The sequence below is a fragment of the Epinephelus moara genome, chromosome 14, assembly GCF_006386435.1.
Source record: "Epinephelus moara isolate mb chromosome 14, YSFRI_EMoa_1.0, whole genome shotgun sequence".
NCBI lineage: Eukaryota > Metazoa > Chordata > Actinopteri > Perciformes > Serranidae > Epinephelus > Epinephelus moara.
This window is the reverse complement of record NC_065519.1, coordinates 9647288-9668065: the sequence shown is the minus strand read 5'-3', so window position 1 is coordinate 9668065 and position 20778 is coordinate 9647288. Positions and strand designations below refer to the sequence as shown.

General features: G+C 38.5%; 4 protein-coding genes across 12 annotated transcripts in view; 2 read left to right on the top strand and 2 right to left on the bottom strand.

Annotated features, from left to right (window-relative positions):
• sash1b (SAM and SH3 domain containing 1b) overlaps positions 1-1827 on the top strand; it is a 68865-nt gene extending 67038 nt beyond the window's left edge. For all 4 annotated transcript variants that reach the window (XM_050062043.1, XM_050062040.1, XM_050062041.1 and 1 more), the window contains one exon: positions 632-1827. In XM_050062043.1, coding sequence (XP_049918000.1) covers positions 632-1392 — 761 coding nt within the window. In that variant the 3' untranslated portion in view covers positions 1393-1827. The remainder of the gene's footprint in view (positions 1-631) is intronic.
• Positions 1828-1975: 148 nt separating this feature from the next.
• On the bottom strand, positions 1976-11451 carry ddo (D-aspartate oxidase). The gene is made up of 5 exons (XM_050062045.1): positions 11180-11451; positions 4509-4714; positions 4265-4373; positions 4002-4178; positions 1976-3859 (listed from the first exon to the last, which is right to left on the bottom strand). Exons 2-5 carry the CDS (start codon positions 4678-4680, stop codon positions 3301-3303), a joined length of 1017 nt encoding a protein of 338 aa, XP_049918002.1. The 5' UTR covers positions 4681-4714; positions 11180-11451; the 3' UTR covers positions 1976-3300.
• Positions 11452-11511: 60 nt separating this feature from the next.
• On the top strand, positions 11512-19742 carry zbtb24 (zinc finger and BTB domain containing 24). 3 transcript variants are annotated; one of them, XR_007571048.1, is made up of 8 exons: positions 11585-11973; positions 13804-14660; positions 16538-16705; positions 16815-16898; positions 16992-17075; positions 17169-17250; positions 18560-19510; positions 19605-19742. XR_007571048.1 is itself a non-coding variant. In XM_050062333.1 (7 exons), the coding sequence occupies exons 2-7, from the start codon at positions 13832-13834 to the stop codon at positions 19437-19439; spliced, it is 2127 nt and encodes a 708-aa protein (XP_049918290.1). In that variant the 5' UTR covers positions 11512-11543; positions 13804-13831. The 3 variants fall into 3 exon arrangements, 2 of the variants coding, with proteins under 2 accessions (XP_049918290.1, XP_049918291.1); XM_050062333.1 differs by lacking the exons at positions 11585-11973; positions 19605-19742 and adding an exon at positions 11512-11543 and having other exon boundaries at positions 18560-19439; XM_050062334.1 differs by lacking the exon at positions 19605-19742 and having other exon boundaries at positions 11585-11820; positions 18560-19439.
• Positions 19617-20778, bottom strand: part of si:ch73-242m19.1 (uncharacterized) — a 34335-nt gene continuing 33173 nt past the window's right edge. For all 4 annotated transcript variants that reach the window (XM_050062329.1, XM_050062331.1, XM_050062332.1 and 1 more), the window contains one exon: positions 19617-19748. In XM_050062329.1, coding sequence (XP_049918286.1) covers positions 19695-19748 — 54 coding nt within the window. In that variant the 3' untranslated portion in view covers positions 19617-19694. The remainder of the gene's footprint in view (positions 19749-20778) is intronic.

The following is a 20778-nucleotide window of genomic DNA, read 5'->3' as shown; positions in this document are numbered from 1 at the left end:
GTAGGGTCTGCCACACAAGTATAAATCCCCTTATAAATCCCCCACGGTCTCTCTCTTATGTTGCTCTAAATTGTTTACAGTCCTGTAACTTTATCAAGGAGGTTAAAAAGAGAAATCATGACGCCATATTGCGTCATATCATACAGGTACAACACGTGCAATAAAATCTGGTCTGCAACTGCCAAAAGGCCCAACAGCCAGTGTACTACCATAGAACATCTGGATGATTGATTTGTTTAACTGAGGCGTCCACAGTATGCCTTGGTTTGGAATACATTTTATAAGAAAAATAAAGATATAGGTGAGAATTTCAGTTCTGCAATTATTAAAAACGTCCTGCCATCCACAGTGTACCCACAAAGTTCTGTCAGTCGCCATGTTTCTCTCTGTATGAGTTTAATAGAAGGATGTGTGTCTGTATTTTTGAAGGTAGTGAAAATTTTTGTCAGGATATCTGAATACCCCTGTTTACCATCATATCTTGATACCATCCAAGCCTCATTCTTTTCTTTGGCATCCTTTTCACAATACAGCCACTCTCTTCCAACACTGAGCGCTCTGCTGCTATTCTGTTTACGTCACATGTCACAGCACCTACATGATCTGCACACACTCCACTTGTTTATTTCAGGAAGGGACAAAAAGACATCTTCATCCATCAGCAGGTCCTCTTCTGGTTTTGAGTCGAGCCACCTCCCGTCACCAGAGTTCCCAGCCCGCCCCCAGACCCTGACCTCCACCAGCTCTCGTAAGACTTCACTCCAAAGTAAACCAGGACGTCTGCCCTGTATCTTACCACCACTAAGACCTCCAAAACCCAGCTTCAGTCTCCTAAGGGGTTATCTTCCCAGTGGAGCCATTGCTCGGAGCCAGAGCTGCATGGAGCTGAGAAGAAGCCGAGCACCAGATCTGCTGAGGCGAAGCTTCTCCCTGACTGTCCTCCACAAAGTGCAGCAGAGAAGACTGAGGAATCTGACCTCCAGCGCCAAGACTGGGAGCAGACAGCACGCAGTAAATCCTCCAAAACATTGTGAGGTCATGTCTGCGTCCTCCCAATCTTCAACCACGTCATGTAAAGCTGTGTGCAGCACTTTCAGCAAAGACACAGCAAAAGTGTGTGTTCCTAAACAAGCAGAAAGAACACAAATCACACACCTCCAGCTGCCAGCAGAGAGGTCCAATCATCCTTTAACTCCACTCTCCTCACCAAACCCACACCCAGAGCCTGTGCTAACAGAGACCACCTGCACAAACCACATCTCCTCAGAGGAGAAGGTGAGTCGCTCATTTTCAGCCACTTATGAAGCGCGCCGGCTGAAAATGAGGAGAAGTCAGAAGACATCCAAACCTGGGCTCCCTGACTTAAGACAGACTCCAGGTGCAGGGTGTTGATCTCAAAATGGAGCCACTTTCTGACAAAGTGTTGGACTCAAGAGGACAGTGAACTGTCACTTCACAGATGATAATAGATGCTGTTGGATGATGATCAACTTTAAACCATGTTGTTGTTTTCAGAATGTTTGAAATACAGTTTTTTATTTCAGATAACCAATGATTTCTGTAAATGTACCCATGTTTGTAGTGTGCCATGAAACATGTTCATCTGAGGACTGTTTGCAAATGGATTACTGTATCTTTGGTGCATTTTTACACAGCAACCATGAATTATAATACAATAAATATAAATGCACCATTGTCACTTTTAATAGTTTTAAGTGGATAAAACCCAACACAAAGTTTTCTCAGTTAATTTCAAAATCATATATCCGAGCAAACAGCCTGGAAGCATTAATTCTCCCTCATGAAACTTACCTAAAGTTTACACAGTGTTGTGTGTATATTACTAACCTATCTATGTACACATTACTAAGTGATGTTACAGTACTGTGGATATGGACTAGCCCTGTCTTAATTTCAGATGTTCTTCAGTCGGCTGAATCCAGTTTGTAAAGGAGACAACAGTTACGAGAAGAGTCGCTCGGCAGTGAGTCGCCATTTATTTCCCATCAAACAAAGCCTCAGTTAACAAAGTGCATATTATTATAAATTGACTATATTAAAGGTCCAGTGTGCAGGATTTAGGAGGTTATATTTGGAGTAACAGAATGTAATTATAATAAATATGTTTTCTTTGTTGTAAAAATCACCTGAAAATAAAAATCACTGTGTTTTTATTACCTTAAATGAGCCTGATTGGCTGTTTGTTCCAGTAACCATACTACCATACTATATAGTGTGCCAGAAAAAGATTTAGTATGACCTAATACTTCATATGTCAAATGCAGTATGCCAGAAATATCAGGATGTTCTACTACATCTGATCTGGGTACTCCAGCTTCCTCCCACAGTCCAAAGACGTGCAGGATTGTTGGAGGGTTTTAAAATACAACAGCCTTCAAATATACTCTCAGTGTGTCTTACAGTGTCTCCCTCTCAGCCCTGTTCTGTCTTGTTGCCACCTGTTAGTTAATTAGGCAGCCTGTGTTGGAAGGGAAATTAACTTTAATGGACTCTTGCTTTTGGTGATTCCTCAACTAGGTATGTAGAGGATTGTAAACAAACAGAGCCAACTAACGAGAAGGACCGGATTGTTTGTTTTCACCCAGGTGAGCTTGATTCCTTTTTTCTTTTAGATACTTTTCTTTTAAAAACCTCCTGAACAGTGAACAGAATAAATGTGGCTGATACAGTAAATCGTCAGTAATTCTGAGGCACAGAGGTATAACTTAAGAAACCCAGTTTTATGTAGTGTTGACAAAGTTTAGCAAATTAGCAGCTGAACAGTTTCACTCCACCCAGCATGAATTTGTCTGAGACACAAACATGAATCATTCATTTCACATCAGTAGTTAAGTACAGTACTTTCCTTTTCATTAATTAAATTAATAAAGATTTATTTTTATATACACACTATAAAAATTCTAACAAGGCTTTTAGTCACAACAATAAATGTTTATATGTGTGACTTAAGTTCATCTCTCTGACCACAGAGGCAGCTCTCATTGGCACCTCGTAGCAGAAATTTAAAAAGCATAATAGTATGATATTCTCTCAAAACCAGCCACAATTCATCACACAAAAATTATTCACCAAAATATATTATTTTCACATAAAGAATTTCCTCATATCCAAATGTTTTAAATGTCAAAGCTACTACAAATTCTCAAGATTTAAGTTTTGAATTGTTCTTCGTTCTTTGTCGTCTATTAGTGATTCAAATCTCCCGGCAAGTACGTCTTATTATTTGAAGGTCAGTGTCATCAGGACGGAGTTAAATCAGGATCTAGTGGCAGACTGACTTCACAGTTTAGCCTTTTGTGGCAGATCACGAAGGCACTTCCTGACCAGCCCCAGTGCGTCCACGGCGGTACCCCAGGCGATGGTGACTCCCCATGCTCCGTGGCCGTAGTTGTGTACCACAGGCACCCTGCGACCCTGCAGCTGCACCACCTCCCTCTCCACCCTCGGGTTCCTCCTGGTTGGCCTCAGACCGACCCACTTGCTGAGAACTTTGGCTTTGCTGATGGACGGCTCCAGCCTGCTGCAGCGCTCCAGGATGCTCTCCGTGTCGCCTTCGTCCACTTGTAGCCGCCAGTCCCCCTCCTGCCTCGTGCCGCCTATGGTGACGGCGTCTATGCCGGGGTAGATGTAGGTCATTCCATCTCCAGCTCGGATGAAGTGCTTAAGCCAGGGGGCCTCCACCTTGAGGACCTGACCTCTGATGGGGTAGATGTCGTTGTCACCCACCAGCGTTCTAGAGCCCAGGCCGGAGCAGTTGACTATGAGGTCAAAGCTGCTGCTTAATTCCTGAAGACTGTTGACCTTCCTCTGTTCCATCTGACCGCCAGCTTCTCTGAACCTTTACAAAACAAGCGTTTGTCATTATAAGGAGTGTATTCAGCTGTTCGCCTCAGTGGAATCAGAACATGAATTAACTGCACTGAACTAAAATCTATTAATACCTTTGGCATGACCATGAGATTAAAACCTGGAGGACAAACCTGTTCTCGAGCCATGGCAGGTAGCTGGGACATTCACATTTAATGGTGGTGAACGCATGGCCAAACTTGTGATCTGGAAACATTTTCAGTTCAGCGTCAGTCATGAATCTGAAGCTGATCACAAAATCTGACCAGAAGGGCTTCTTATCGGCTGGAACGTCCTTGAAAATTTGCCAGCTGGAAGAGAATCAAAACATAAATCACTGGATGTAAAGAGGCCGAGTTATCGCCCTTATTTTACAGCGCTATATAACAATTGTTACCCAGAGCTCAGCATGACTCCAGCATCTGGTGAGTGTTGGGATGTAGCAAGAGCCAGCAGGTGATCAAAGCTGTTCTTGAACCAGCGTCTTTGTCTCTCCACGGGAATATCTATGGATATGTGTGTATAAAGGATGGGGTTGATTGTGAATGTACATGCATTACAAGTGATATTCACCCTGGTGAAACTGTACTGACTGCATCACATTTTAAGATATTACACAGCTAAGAGAGATTGTTGCATACCTGGAAACTTTGCAGCAAACATGAGCCCAGCAGCTCCATCGCTGGTGGTGTCTGGACTGAACTTCTCCGCCAGCAGAGTGACAGAACAGGAAGGCAGAGCCTCAGCGATGCAGACAGCAGTGGAGAAACCGACCACACCTCCTCCGACCACCACAACCCGGGTGCTTTTCATCCTGGACAGGCCTGCGTCTCACACTGGAGGTAAACTGCAGAAGAGAACGTATAAAATGCTGCTTAACTGCTGCAACACAACCTTATGACTGAAAGTTAATCCACAACTACTGGCCTCCGCCTCAACTGAGCAGACGGTACAAAGATCCACTTCACTTCAATAATGCGTTACATAACAGACATTGTAAACTGGACCCCACACAGCCATAGAAAGTGATCAGTGCTGCAGATTAGTCCAGTGTTTTAATCTGAAGCTGTTTCTATACAACAATCATACAAATATAAAGGCAGCACAGGCTGATCTGAATTATTTTTTCTCTTTCCTGAATGTTAAATCATTCATATCAGATAAGTAGAAGTAGCCAAACAACAATGTAAAAGTATCAAATTTTAATCTTGTAGCTGGTGATGCTAGGATGAAGCCTGTGAACACTCCTGGGGCCATGAAGCTTAGCGCTAAGAGTCACTCCTACTGACAAAATTCTTAATCTGCATTTATTAGAATTTCCCCTTAAAGTCGAGACTAGGCCCTTGTAAATATAAAGTTATCCACAGAGCATCTTAGACCTTAAGAGTTCTTCTAGGAAAAACTGTTAGGAGCAGGGAGGAGGACTTTCAAGAGGCTTGAGAGTTTCTTAAGTGGAGGAGAAAATGGTGAAAACGCAAAGAGGTCTGAGAAATTTTCTCCAAACACTAAATGACAGAGAGTAAATTAAATGCTACAGATTAGGCTGTGCAGGGATATTATTTGTGGTCTATCTCATTAGGGGTATGTACGTCTTTCCCACCTAACACAGTGTCATTAAAATGCCAGAAATAAAATGATCAACACTAACATAGTTGAAAAACTGTAAAAATGCAGCAGTGATGACTTGTCTCAACCTTCCATCAGCAGAGTAATCACACTGTCAACACTTTCACAGTCAGCAGTTAATTTCACTTCCACTGGGTGCTCACACCTTGCAGGCTCACAAAGGGGCGTGTCTGTGACAACCAATCACACCTAGCAGCGGGGTCAACCACACCTCCTCACTAAGGTAAAAGTTTCTGTCTCTTCCTTGCTCCGGGTCACTTGGAGAGCTTTCCTAAATCACTCCTTAGCTAGAACTTCTCTCTGAGAGTGATCTCAGAATGTTTGATGTCCTCACTGCTCAGGGGAAGAAGTTAGAGGTTGTCACTTGTTACAAATATCTCAGTATTTGGCTTGATGACTGTTTCTTTTAAACCTCAGCTTCTTAAAACGCTGAGGTTCAAGTCCAGTTTAACATCTGAGGCCAGAAAAAGACTGGTTGCTGCTAGAGATTTGTTGTACAGGCATGCATCTGCACATTGATTGTACATGTCAGATACTGCACATCATAATGCACTGAGACTTGTTACAAATTGTCATAGTCATAGTCATAGTCATATTTATTATTAACTCTTCACCACAATTGTGATATGGAGTACAAACAAGACAAAATACAAAATAGATGATGAACAGTCAGAATGAGTCATCACAGATCAAAGTAAAGAAAAAGAAAACCAAGCCTGCACTCAAGCACGGCCATACATTATTTCATTTAAAAAGTGGCAAAACATTATTCAAGAAAGCGCCCAGTTTACATATTGTTCTTGAATGATCAGTCTTCATTAAAGCTATACATTTGAACATAGATGGGTGGTTTAAAAAATATTTAGGCAAGTACTTGTTTCTGTTCTCAGAGATGGTTAAATTTTTACATTCAAACAAAACATGATATTCATCTCCCAGGTGGCCGTCATTACACAGATTACACAACCTTTCATTCCTTTCCAGACCCTTGTATCTACCTGTTATTTTAGGAAGTCTATTATTAGAAGTTCGAAAATTACAGATGGCCTGACTATACTTCTTGTTTTCACAAAGTAAATATTTTTCAAAATTAAAATCCTCTTTAAATTCACAATATAAATCACATGAGGACATGCTCTGTAGTTCATAACGCCACTTCTGTACAAACTGATCCTTTAACCTCTGCTCAACTGCCATCTTCAACCATTTAATGTTATCACATCTCTGGTCTGACCAAACATAAGAAAAACCGCATTCATCTAATATTTGCTTAACAAAAGAAATCCATGGTGATACATATAGCTCATTAATATATAAATTAAATAGACAGTTATACATCACCCTGCTAATCTTTGTTTCCTTCCCCATCACTAAACTCCCCCAATAACCAATAATTCTTTTTTTGATATCAACACATAAAGGGTATCTTCCAAGTTCGCCATAAACCATATTATTACAAGTGGACATTTTAACTTTCAAAATATACTTGAGGAATTTCAAATGTAATTTCTCTAAGATGTCTACCTTCTCGAACCCCCATACTTCGCAAGCATACAGCATAACTGGCATCACCAGCCTATCAAAAAGCTCTAATCTAATATCTATTGGTAAATCAAACTTCCTACATTTGCACAGTAAAGAAAACATAGCTCTTGAAGCCCGTTTATAGAAATCCTCAATAGCAAATTTGAAAGACCCGTTGTGGTTGAAAAGTATTCCTAAATATTTAAAACTATGTACAATTTCTAGCTCCTCGCCATTACAGAGGAACTGATACTTTTCAACATCAACTTTACGGTGGCCAAATATTGTAACTTTAGTTTTATTACTATTTATAGTTAATTTCCATGTCTTACAAAAATGGCACATTTGATCAATTCCTTTTTGCAGTCCTTCCTTTGTTGTAGCCATAGTGATGGTATCGTCCGCGTACATAAGTACCATGAGTTTAATGTAACTATCTATCATATCATCGCTACATCGAGCCGGCTCACATCCATTTACAATTAAATATTCCTCAAGATCATTTATAAAGAGGGCGAATAATATTGGGGATAAATTTTCGCCCTGTCTGACCCCAGTCAGACTAACAAAAAACTCGGATTTTTCTCCTTTAACAAAAACACAGGATTTGATATGATTATACATATTCACAATAATATTAAACAATCTGCCATTAATACCTTCTTTCTGTAGTTTAAACCAAAGTGCATCTCTCCATACCATATCAAATGCTTTGCTGTAGTCAATGAATGAACAAAACAGATTCCTTTTTTAAACAAAATAGGTCTACAGCTTGTTTAAGGACAAAAATATGGTCAGTTGTGGAGTACCCATTTCGAAAACCTGCCTGATTTTCTTTCAGGATATTATTATTCTCACAAAACTTGCACAACCTTGCATTAAGTATATTAGTAAATAGCTTGCCAAAGCAACTTAAGAGTGTAATACCCCGATAGTTGTTACAGTCCTCGGTATTCCCCATCTTCTTATAGATTGGGACAATGAGACCGATAACCCAATTTCTAGGGATTACCCCTGAACTCAAAATCATATTAAACAATTTAACATAAACGGGCAAAAAAATGCTGGCTGTACTCTTAATGTACTCATTTAAGACGTTATCTATACCAGCAGCCTTACCGGCTTTAAGGCTTGCTATACCTTTTACAACTTCCTCCTCTGTAAAATCAGCATTTAATTCCTCAGTAGCAAAAATATCATCACTACTGACCTCCTCTGGTAACTGATCCTTGTGAGGTTCACTATCTGCCAGGCTTTTAAAATGCTCATAAAAGTCTTTCAAGTGAACAGTGCATTCTTTACCTGTATCATTGTCAGACAGTATATTCCAGTATTGCTTTGGGTCTTCTACCTTCATTTCTCTAAGTTCCTTATTAAATTTGTTTCTATATGCTCTTTGTGCCTTAGTCAATTCATTTTTGTAGTCTTTACTTTTAACCCTTAGGTTTTCTTCATTTTCCACATTTTTACATTTGTTGTACATCCTCTTAGCTTTAAGATATGCCTGTCTCTTACAATAACAGTCAGGAGTAAACCATTTTTTCATAATCTCGGACCTTTTTCTTTTTCCACCTCTTTCTAGGGAAAGTAACTCTCGCACTATCAGTCATAATTCTACATATTTCATCCGTTATTTCATCCACAGACATGGCATCCCATGTAAAGCCCTTACTCATCACTGTGCGCTTAATTCCAGGGCTGGTTTGCCTTCTTTAACCTTTCATAGGGTCAGTCACTGGTATTTGTTCAGTTATAAAGCCACACTGGGTAAACTCCCTTCCTACATCTGTTCTTTGAGTGAACATAAATCTGACTGTATTGCTATTCTGTTGCTAGGGCAACAACTTTGGTCCCTGTTCACTTCCTGTCTATAGACCGTTTCATACTGGACAACATAAACATTCTAAATGGGTCCCTTTGTATTTCCTGTTTGAATGTATGTTAATGCAGAAGCTGACAGGAAGTAAACAGGGACCAAAGTTGTTGCCCTAGCAACAGAATAGCAATGAAACGGTCCATAGGACAGCTAAAAAGACGCTCCGGTCAAATTGCCTGATGACAGGTTCTAAATTATTGCGCTGGCGCAACTGCTAGTTTGTAACCATAGCAACGGAGACTCAGAGCAGAGGCAAAGGATTACAACGGGCATCATGAGTGATTTTATCGTTTCATTTAATTTATTTGGTGAATTTGATCATTTTGATGACTGGGATGCAGAAGAAGAGAGGTTAGAGAATGAAAAGAAAAGGGAGAAACGGCACAAGGAGTCGCGGGTCTATGGCAAGCCGTTTTAACATTTAATCGCTAGACGGGATATTCATTACTGATATCTGCAACATAATTCTGCCTAGTCAAAACTCTTATTCAAGATAATTAGATTTTGACTAGTCAAAACTCTAATTACAGATATCTGTAATTCAGTTTTGACTAGTAAGATTCAAACTACCTTTGCCATTGACGTGTATGGGGTTTGTCATTATAGATAGCCTATCTCCATAGTTGCGGATATCTACAATGTCATTTTGACTATAATTCAAGTTCAAGATATTTACAACGTCATTCTGACTTTCTGAAACTTAATTCAAGATATCTAGAAAGGACCATGTAGATATCTCAAACTGGAATTACAGGTATCTACAATTCAGTTGCGGATATCCGCAACTACACTGGAGATATCTATAATGACAAACCCAATACACATGAATGGCAAGAGTAGTTTGAATCTTACTAGTCACAACTGAATTACAGATATCTGTAATTAGAGTTTTGACTAGTCAAAATCTAATTACAGATATCTTGAATAAGAGTTTTGACTAGGCAGAATTATGTTGCAGATATCAGTAATGAATATCCAGCCTAGCGATTAAATGTTAAAACGGCTTGCCATAGGTCGGCTCTCTGACGCCGGCCTGGAAACTCATCAGATCAAGACCGGACATCGGTGTGAGAGCAGCCTGTAGGTTTATTGGGCTCCGTCAGCGCAGGAGAGACGAGACTGGAGCAACATCTTGTCGTCTCCAAATGTCCCAACAAGCAGTGCTCAATCTGTCAATCTCCGTCCTTCAAATGCCACTATGATGGACATACCCATATCACTTTCAAATCTCACTATTAATGGTAATGTAGCATTTTATTTTAAATAGGAATCAATCGTTAATTTGTTAATGTATTTATATGATTTACATATAAAATTGCTTATGATTTTGACTAGCCTACTATTTGGATGTTGATTATTTGAAACAAATTTTCTTGGGCCTATAAATGAACGCAAATGAATCATGAAAGTAATATCTCAAGGTGTTTTTTTTTTTGCACATCATCCTCTGACCACCAGAGTCTTTAACACACAAGCGGTAAGAAGAGCACTGGCTTTCTGAAATAATCATCTTCTGAATAATATCACGTAACGTTTAGCCATCATCTCGCTTCCCTTCACTGATCAGAGTGAAAAACTCATGATTTTAACTGTAAAACACATTAAATCATAAATAATTGATTTAATATTCATTTCTTTGGTGAGTGACCATGGTATAAGCGGGTTAATGCCCTTCGAGGTGTCCATTATCAGGAATTAATGGACTTCGCTGAAGCACCGTCGTCCATTAATTCCTGATAATGGACACCTCGTCGGGCATTAACCCTTACATAACCCACAAATAGAATAGCGGGGTGTATGTCATATGGGTTAAATTATAATAATAATAATAATTATTATTATTATTATTATTATCTATTAGTATTATCATAATTATTATTATTATTAGAATTAAAATAACTCCAACTGTTGAATAACTTAAGTGAGGTGAAAAGCTGCATCTTTGCTCCATTTTAAAAGGTGCATAAAAAAATAGAAAAACTCATACAAAGTACAAATAATTTGGAAGTGCAGACACTAATTAATTTTGGTGTAATGGCATTGCATGTAATGGATATATTTTGGATTTGCATTCCCATTATAAGTGCACTTCTTCCACTTTCTTTGCACCTGCTACTCTGGATCATAGACTGTATAAAATAACATACAGTTTTATATCATCTTATCAATAGGGAACTTGCACATTATATAATCTTATTTTAAACACGGTTTTTAGGGACATTGTGGCTGACAAAAGTGTCCTATGCTACAGAAAAATACAGTCAGTGTAAAACATTGTTGACCGACCTGTTCCCACGATCTGCACAGACTGTTTACCTCCTCTGTGCTTAAAGGACGTGCAGGTCCTGCAGAAATTCTTCACCGCAATGACAACGATTTAAATTATTCAGAATCCTCTGTATAAACATGGCCCATTTACGCTGATAGATTCTTCTAATCAGCTGTTTGCTAATGTTTTAAACGAACATCGAAAAAACCCAGATCGCTTAACTGCCGTACACTTAATTTGATTTATAAAAGGTGACGGTACGCAGCCCGTTCTCAGAGCCACAGAATGTATAGATCAAGTCTGCGAGGAAAGTCTCGTCAGAGCCTCACCTCTCGCGATAAGTCAATCACACTCACGCTCTCCGTCCAACGGCAGCAGAAGGTAAGGTCCTAAAAGCTCACAACTTTGAATTACACCGCGGTTTGAGCGTTAAAGCTGTTTGGGTCCTGTTACAAACACAAACATTTACCGAAGTGTAGTCGGTTTAACGCGTTATTTGTAGCGCGTGCTCCGCTGTTTGTGTTAGCTTTAGCCTGCTTGTGGCTAGCAGCGCGTGCATTGTTTGAGGCGATGTTAGTTAGCTTGTTTGCTAACCTGCAAAATGTTGGTTCACATCTCTGCAGGGTTTGTGTGTAGTTTTGGGACCAAACATCAGCAGGTAAACTTTGAGTCAGTGTCGTACACAGCACGGAAACAGTTGGAGAAAACCAAACACTGAGTTTTGGACGATGCAGTCCTGCAAATTAAACATTTGTACTGCTGCAAGCTTTATCGATTAGCCATCGACAGTTTGGACAATTGTAGATGTAATGTGAGTAAAACAAACAAACAAACACACGGTTTCCAGCCTTTTAAAATTTCAGGATTCCCTTTGTAACTTAAATTTTTAATTTGAGTTTTGGACTGATCAGATGAGGATTTAAAGGCACTAATTTTGGCTAATAGAGGGTATTTTTGACTGACATTCATAGACAATATTTTCAGTATCAATCAGCTCATTGTTTTGTTAATCAATTAATTGATAAGTCTATAAACAGAAAAAAAGCCCATCCAGTTTGTAATTTCTTTTATTTTCATCCAACAGTTTAAAACCCAAATATACTCACTTTACAATTATACAGAAGACAAGCAGATTGTTTTATATATAAATGACTGAAAATGATAATTATCAGAATTATTGGTGATTCATGTTTTGTATTGACTTTGTAAATGTCCTTTTGTTTGTTCATTAATTTAATTTACTTATCAGTTTAATGCCTTGTTGGTTATTCTTTATTATGTGCATTCCTTTTGGAAAATTGTTAGGAAGGATTGACGTAAATTACAACTGTTACCACAGCAATAGTCATGAGTTTCAGCCCTAAAACACGATTTGCTTTAGGTTTGCTATTTTATCAGTGCAATGTCATTTAAAATAAAGATGTGCAAAGTTAAATATGTACGTTAAAATGCACATTTGTGGAGTCAAGTTATTTTGTTTACTTGTTTATTTGACAAGAACAAATGCATAAGACAATGCTTCATATGTAAAATACAAAACAGTAGTAGTAACAGTAGTAGCAGTTTATTTTTAAACATGTAAGTAGCAAATAAACAAAATTATCATACATTGGTAGACAGACATAAAAAAAAAAACGGTAATTGAGGAAGCATGAAAACTGAAAACAACATATAATGATTTGATTTACAAGTCCAAAAAGGAGTGGGAGCGGGAGGAAGTACAAATTTATTTATTTCAACCCCTTCTCCATAAATTTACAATAGTCAATCATCACTATAAAGCTGTACAATAATTCATTCCCCTAGATCTATTCTAATATATTAAATTAGCAATTTTATTTGTCTTACAGCAAGGTATGAAATAATTAGTAGATGTAGTGCATACAGGTTTGTAGCCATTGCTAATTTGCAACCCCTGTCCCTGGTTAGACTTTTAGAGCTAAAACATTAAATGTAAGATCACTGAGTATGGAGTAATTTAATACAATAAAACAACACAACATACACAGTAGGGCTGCAACAATTAGTCGACTAATCAATGACTAAGCGACTATTGAAATAATCGGTGACTATTTTAGTAGTCCACTAATTGGTTTGAGTCATTTTTTGCTGAAAAGTATTATAAAAGTACCCCAAAATACTCTTATTGCAGCTTCTTACGTTGAGATATTGGCAGCTTTACACACTCTCCCATGACAGTGAACTAAAACCCTTTGGCGTGAGTACGAAACAAGACATTAGATGACATAATTTTGGGGTCTGGGAGAAACAGACCGTCATTTTTCAACATTTTAACACATTTTTCGATAAAATGATTAGTCGACTATTCAAAGAAATAATCGACAGATTAGTCGACAATGAAAATAATTTTAGTTGCAGCCCTAATACACAGTATGATACAGACAAAGACTAAGTCAAAAGGAAGACCACAATAAGAACAGAGACAAAAAAAGAAAACAACTAACAATGATTGTTATTGAACTATGAGGTCTGTGTGTGTTTGTGTATGTGCACATGTCCACACCTGTATGTTGCATTGTGCTTAAAGCACATGTGCGCATGCATTTCTAAAAATAATGTATTGTATTTCAGTCTTATGCACTCTAACCCTGTTTTAACGGACAGTTGCTTTGCATTACAGGAACAACAGTGACTGTTTTGAGGTGAAAATGTCTCAGGCAGCCAATGCCAGCCCTTCATCACTCATGGCCCTTCACTCAGATACACACAAACAGAGCATCCTGAGCAAATTCGACAAGCTTAGGAAGAGGGACCTGCTGTGCGACATCACTCTGGTTGTGGAAGACGTGCACTTCAAGGCACACAAAGCCCTGCTGGCAGCAAGCAGCGAGTACTTCTCCCTCATGTTTACAGCAGAAGATCATATCAGTCAGTCGACCTACCAGCTGGATGGAATGGCAGCTAAGATGTTTGCAGCAGTGCTGGACTTCATCTACAGCGCCCAGGTGTGTGTGGAGGAGGGTGCTACAGAGCAGCTCCTGGCCACGGCTTGTCTTATGGAGGTCAACGACCTTGTCAAGGTGCTCACTGAACTTACACACTCTGCTGCAGCGGTTAGAGGTGAGAAGTTAAAGGGAGACATTGTCGAGGTGGCAGATCTGTCAAAACGCAAAAGAGGACGACCAAAGAAAAATGTGCCTGTTGTTACAGAGCTGGAGGGGAGAAGCACACAGTGTGAGGGGTCAGAGGAGGGCCAGGCTGAACATATAGACTGTGATGATGTAGTAGCTGAGTCACAACCTAAAGACGATGCAGATTATAACCCAGGTGCCCACCAGAGCCGGCAGAGCAAACGCAAAATCAGGCCACCAGTGAAATACAAGAGCTACAAGGTGGGCAGCGACACAGCAGGAAGCAAAGAGACTGGGAAGAGAGGCAGGAAAAGGAAATACCCCAACACTGAAGCTCGATGTGAAGACTGTGGCAAAGAGTTCAAAAACCACCTCTTTTTAAAGATTCACCAGAGGACTCACACAGGTAATCTAATCTTTTTTTTATGACCTTTTAAATAACATACTGTTCTCTTATTTTTTATGCCAAATAGTGAGTGTAGGAAATTATACAAAAACCATAGTAAAGTATGTCAAAATATATTGTGAAAACATTGGAGAGTAGGTTGTCATTAGAAGTAACAGTAGAGAATGTTAAATATTTCTGCAAAACAAAAAGTAAATGTAGTATGTCAAAAGTGGTACATCAATTAATTTCATAAAAAATCATAGTATATTATGTCAAAATTTGATTTTAAAAAATAATAGTATAGTATGTAAAAAAAAAAAAAAAATCATTAAGATGGCAAAAAACACTGTAGCATGTTGGTAAAAAGTCAAACATCGTAACGAAATATGTCGGAAAAAGTAATAAAAAAACATCATTGTATTTGTAGTGACTTGACTTTACAAAACAAAAAACCTACCAGCCACTGAGGAGCTGCTATACTGGCACTTGACTATTTGATGCGTCTCCTTTGTGCAGCTTGTAGATTAATTCAGACTCACAAGCATCCGTGCAGCGATACTCAAGTGTGTTTATTTACACATCCTCTGGTCCATCACAACAAGCGTCCATTGATCTACGTGCACTTATACTATTAATAATTTGCATGCAAAACAAACAAAGGCTCCATTGTCAGCCATGCTACACCTGAGGGTCAAAAAACTGCGTGCTTCAACGGAAAGCAACACCTGCTGAAGTGATACTTCCTCCTGTACTTATACATTTACCACATACCACCTACTGTGCACATCAGAATCAGAATCTATTGTCATTGTAGGAGTACAACGAATATGAGGTAGCAGCTCTCAGATTCAGTGCAATAAAGGTAACTACAAATGAACACATCTCTTCATATACATGTATGCACATGAACATAACCCAATAATGGCTCTAACAGTATAGTATGTCCAAAAAAAGCCATAAAAACATCATAGTATAGTTTATTAAAGTCATAAAAACGTCATAGTATAGTACGTCGAGAAAAGTCAAACTTTTTAATATAGTGTGTTGAAAAGGAGTCATGAAAAACATCTTAGTATAGTATGTCGAAAGTCATAAAAAACATAGTTTAGTATTCTGAAAAAAATCATAAAAACATCCTAATAAAGTGTGTCGAAAAAAGTCATAAATTGTCAAAGTATAGTATGTCAAAAAAAGTTATGACAAATATAGTATGTTGAAAAAAGTCTTAAAAAATATTATAGTATGGCATAAAAAGTCATAATAACATCATGTCAAAAAAAGTCAAAAACTTTCATAGTATAGTATGTCGGGGGGAAAAAAATCCGAAAAACATCATAGTATAGTTTGTTATTAAAGTCATAAAAAACAATAGTATAGTACGTCGAAAAAAGTCATAAAAGACATGATAGTATAGTATGTTGGAAAAGTCAACAAATTTCATAATGTTCAGGGAATGGTCATAAAAACATCACAGTAAAATATGTCGAAAAAAAAGTCATGAAAAACATCAAAGTAAAGTGTGTCGAAAAAAGTCATAAATTGTCAGTATAGTATGTCGCAAAAGTCATAAAAAATATCAATAGTCAAAAAAGTCAAAGCGTCGTATGTCGAAAAAATTCCTAAAAAATTGTCATAGTATGTTAAAGTCTCAACAAATTTCATATAATGTTCAGGAAATAGTCATAAAAATATCATATTAAAGTATGTCGAAATTTCATTTTAAAAAAAAGTCAGTCAAAAATGTTTTTGTTAAAATGTCATAGTTTCTCATAGGACTGTCTCTCCACTGATCAACTGAACCTCAGTGTTGTTATTCTGCAGGTTATGCCACACCACAGTTACTACCTGTATATTCACCAGTAGACCTCACTGTATTTCATCATGTGTTTCATCAGGAGAGAAGCCTTTTAGGTGCCTGGTTTGTGGAAAGGCTTTTACCCAGAAGCACACTCTGCTGGTTCACCAACGGATGCACACTGGAGAAAAGCCGTTTGTTTGTACCATCTGCTCCAAAGCGCTGTCCACCAAACACTCCTTACAAGAGCACATGAACCTCCATGAAGGTAGGAGCTGATGAAGTTTATCATGTTGGTTCTTTATTCGCTGTACTGTGCATTATTTATCATCCCGTTCTCTGCTGCTCTACTATTAAACTATTCTCTTTACCTGCAGAAGCCAAATCCTTCAGCTGTGATAAATGTGGAAAGACCTTCACTCAGAAGAGGCAACTTAAAAGCCATTACAGAGTTCATACAGGTGAGAATCACTTCACTTCATTAGCACCAGGTTAACTGAAACACAGTCACTTTAAAGGTTCAATAATGTATTCTTTATTCTGTTTCATGTAAGGGAAATCATTACCAGAATGTGCTCAGTGCCATCACAAATTTATGGACACGGCTCAGCTGAAAAAGCACTTAAGAACTCATACAGGTAAAGTCAGACAAGCTGTTAAAACTACTGTGTAACTGATACCTATATGTACATGTGTAAAAGCACTTAATGACATTCATAATATCCTTACAGGTGAGAAGCCTTTCACTTGTGAGATTTGTGGAAAGTGTTTTACAGCCAAAAGCACTCTGCAGACTCATATCAGGATACACAGGTGAGACATATGTAGCCTCCTAACATATATTTTAGATAGAAAAAAAGTTTGTCTTATAACAGCTTTATTTAATGTTACTGAACAAATATGAACATTCAATCAGCAACAGGGGTTGAAGAAACATACAGATCCTTTATTTGAGCAAAAGCATCAAAACAACAGTGTAAAAATACTCCAATACAAATAACATTATTGCATTCAAACGAAGTAAAAGTACATAAATATTAAGTATGAAAAGCGAAAGTATTCATATTCTGAGACATGATGAGGTACAACTAGATACTTTGTTGTAAGAGATCAAAGTTGAGAACCACTGATTTAATCCTTAAAAATGTTTTGAATTATAAGCTTAAGAAATTGAAAAGTAACTAATACCCAAAGCTGTCAAGTAAAAAGTACAGTGTTCCCTCTGAAATATAGAGAAGCAGAAAAGGGAAATACTCAAGTGAAGTACTTCAGTAACCATCAACAGTCAGTTTAGCATCAATTTTGAGTTATGTTTCTGACAACCTGTTAACATTCACTCCTTTTAGCTCCATTTTTGGACTATTTAGCTGCTAAATACATTGCTTATTATACTTAGGTTAAAGTATACTATGCCCAAAAAAGTATTTAAAAAATCAAAAAACATAGTATAGTATGATAAAAAATAAATAAAATATAAGTCATAGTATAGTACATCAAAATTTCATTCACCCACAATGATTGCTAAAATTGCTCTGCTGGGTATCTGTTATTGCAGGTTTTGTTAAACTGACTTTTTTTGTGTTTCTGACCTGTCCAACATTTACTCCTTGAAAATATCTGGCTATTTAGCTGCTAAATATGTCGCTTTTTATACTTAGGTTATAGTATAATATGCTAAAATGTATTAAAAAAAATATACAAACATTAGTTTAATAAAATCTGCAATAACTGATGTCCAGCAAAGCAACTTTAGCATTCATTTTGAGCTGTGTTTCTGACATCCTGTCCAACATTTATTCCTTTTAGCTCCATTTTTGGTCTCCACCAGGGAAAAATCTGGCTTTTTAGTTGCTAAATGCTTCGCTTTGTTTAGCAGCTAGTTGCACTTTTCATGCTGGTGAGGTTTTGTAGCTTACATTGGATTTTTTTTTTTTAAAGCTCTTTTGCTTAAAATGTTTGCCTGCTTTATGCTACGAGAGCAGTGAGGACCAAAACAGCAAAGTTGTGAGCCATAAAACCAAGATAATAAGCTGAAACTAAAACATTCATCAACATGACCCCTTCATATGTGATCCATTGTTAAACTTCAAAACAATCTTAACATCAAAATGTCCTTTTCCAGAGGAGAGAAGCCGTACGACTGCAGCATCTGCAACAAATCCTTCTCAGACCCCAGCGCCAGAAGACGACACGTCACCTCTCACTCAGGGAAGAAACCCTTCACATGCTCCTTCTGCAGCCTCTCGTTTACCCGCCTGGACAATCTGAAGACACATACCAAATCCCACAACAAGGAGCGAGCTGCGACAACAGAAGCCTCTTCAGATGAAGCAGGAGCGGACACTGCAGCGCCACAAGAGGAGGTGCGCAACATCCTGCAGCTGCAGCAGTACCAGCTGCCCTCCAGCTCTGAACACGAGATCCAGCTGGTGGTGACGGGAGACGTGGACGACATTAACTTTGTGCCAGGTCAGGACCAGGACATCAGCATCATCACCACAGAGGGGGAGACGACAGAATCGGGCCACTCCAGACTCACCCTGCTCACCCAGTCGTCAGGAAACGTGCAGAACGTGTCTCTGGTCACTCAGGGTGGCGTGGTGGAGCAGAGCCCTCAGATTCAGACCATCAGCATGCTGGAGGGTCAGATGACGCACCAACCTGAGCAGATGCACGTCATCACGCTGAGCAAAGAGGCGATGGAGCACCTACAGGCCCACCACGGTCCCCCGCAGCCCCTTCACATAGCACAGCGACCCGTCCAGCAGCTGCAGGTGATGCACCAGCCGATCCAGCAGCTGGCCGTCACTCAGGACAGCTCGCAGGTGAGCAGGGAGCAGCACAGCCAGGCCATCCACATCAGCAGCCAGAGCAGCCAGCCCATCTCCATCAGCCAGACCAGTGAGCAGATCTCCAGCCACCACATCCAGGGACAGACCTTTCAGATCCAGGCAGGGACCGTCTCCTACCTGTACACCACGGGGCTGCCGCAGGAGAGCTGAGGGTGGGCCGGACCACTGAGACTGCCAAATCCTGACTGATATGCAGCGTAATGGGACAGGAACACGCATATGTACAGTATATGGATGAGTGGATGATGTTCTTAAATATAACTGGAGAATAAAATGCCTTTGCTTTGAAAATAACATCGAAGTCTTGTTTCACAGTAAATCTTCAGACTCTGCATCTGCATGTCAAATAGCAGCTAACTTGTAAAACAAGTTCATGCTGCTTCATAAAACACCCAGAGGGGAATCTCACAGGTCAGGCAACAGCGTCTCTGCAGTCCGGATATGCAGGCGAGACAAGTTCTGGAAGAACAACAAAGGTATATATGAATTTATGATCCAAAGACAGAGTAACAACAGTCCCACTGTAATACATGATTAGAGAGGTGCTTTATGTTGCATGTATGTTATAAAACACAGGTTATTTTATGTGACAAAAATAGTGTTTTGATAATCGTTAATGTGTTGAGCTTTAAAGTTCATTCTTGACTGTAAACAGCATTTGACAACACAATCTTAGGAGGCGTTTTAACTGTCTGGTAGAGTTAGGTGAGAGTATCAATACTACTCTCATGACTAATGAGTAAACATGAAGCTACAGCAAGCATGGCTCTTTTCAGGAAACAAAATGCACCTCTAAAGCTCACTAATTAAACCCTATGTGTTTATTCCTTACTGTGACTTTTTTTGTGACTTTTTTTTGAAAAACTATACTATGATGTTTGACTCTTGGACAAACTATACTATAACATTTTTTACGACTTTTTGGTCATACTATACTATGATGTTTTTTGTGAATCTATTTCGACATACTACTGTGACGGTTTGTTTAACTTTTTCGACATATTACTATGATTTTTTTTGACTTTTTCGAAAATTCTATACTATGACTTTATTTCATGACTTTTTCGAAAATTCTATACTATGACTTTATTTCATGGTTTTTGATGAAATGCTATACTATGACTTTATTTCATGGTTTTGGACGACACACTATACTATGACTTTATTTCATGGTTTTGGATGACACACTATACTATGACTTTATTTCATGNTATTACTATGATTTTTTTTGACTTTTTCGAAAATTCTATACTATGACTTTATTTCATAATTTTTGATGACATGCTATACTATGACTTTATTTCATGGTTTTTGATGAAATGCTATACTATGACTTTTTTTCATGGTTTTGGACGACACACTATACTATGACTTTATTTCATGGTTTTGGACGACACGCTATACTATGACTTTATTTCATGATTTTGGACGACACACTATACTATGACTTTATTTCATGGTTTTGGACGACACGCTATACTATGACTTT

Coding starts and splice junctions, on each gene's coding strand:
- ddo (XM_050062045.1), bottom strand. CDS start 4,680: ATGAAAAGCACCCGGGTTGTGGTGGTCGGAGGAGGTGTGGTCGGTTTC. Junction 4,179..4,264: donor GGAGTCATGCTGAGCTCTGG/GTAACAATTGTT, acceptor ATTCTCTTCCAG/CTGGCAAATTTTCAAGGACG. Junction 3,860..4,001: donor CTGCCATGGCTCGAGAACAG/GTTTGTCCTCCA, acceptor TGTTTTGTAAAG/GTTCAGAGAAGCTGGCGGTC.
- zbtb24 (XM_050062333.1), top strand. CDS start 13,832: ATGTCTCAGGCAGCCAATGCCAGCCCTTCATCACTCATGGCCCTTCAC. Junction 16,706..16,814: donor GCACATGAACCTCCATGAAG/GTAGGAGCTGAT, acceptor CTTTACCTGCAG/AAGCCAAATCCTTCAGCTGT. Junction 17,076..17,168: donor GCACTTAAGAACTCATACAG/GTAAAGTCAGAC, acceptor ATATCCTTACAG/GTGAGAAGCCTTTCACTTGT.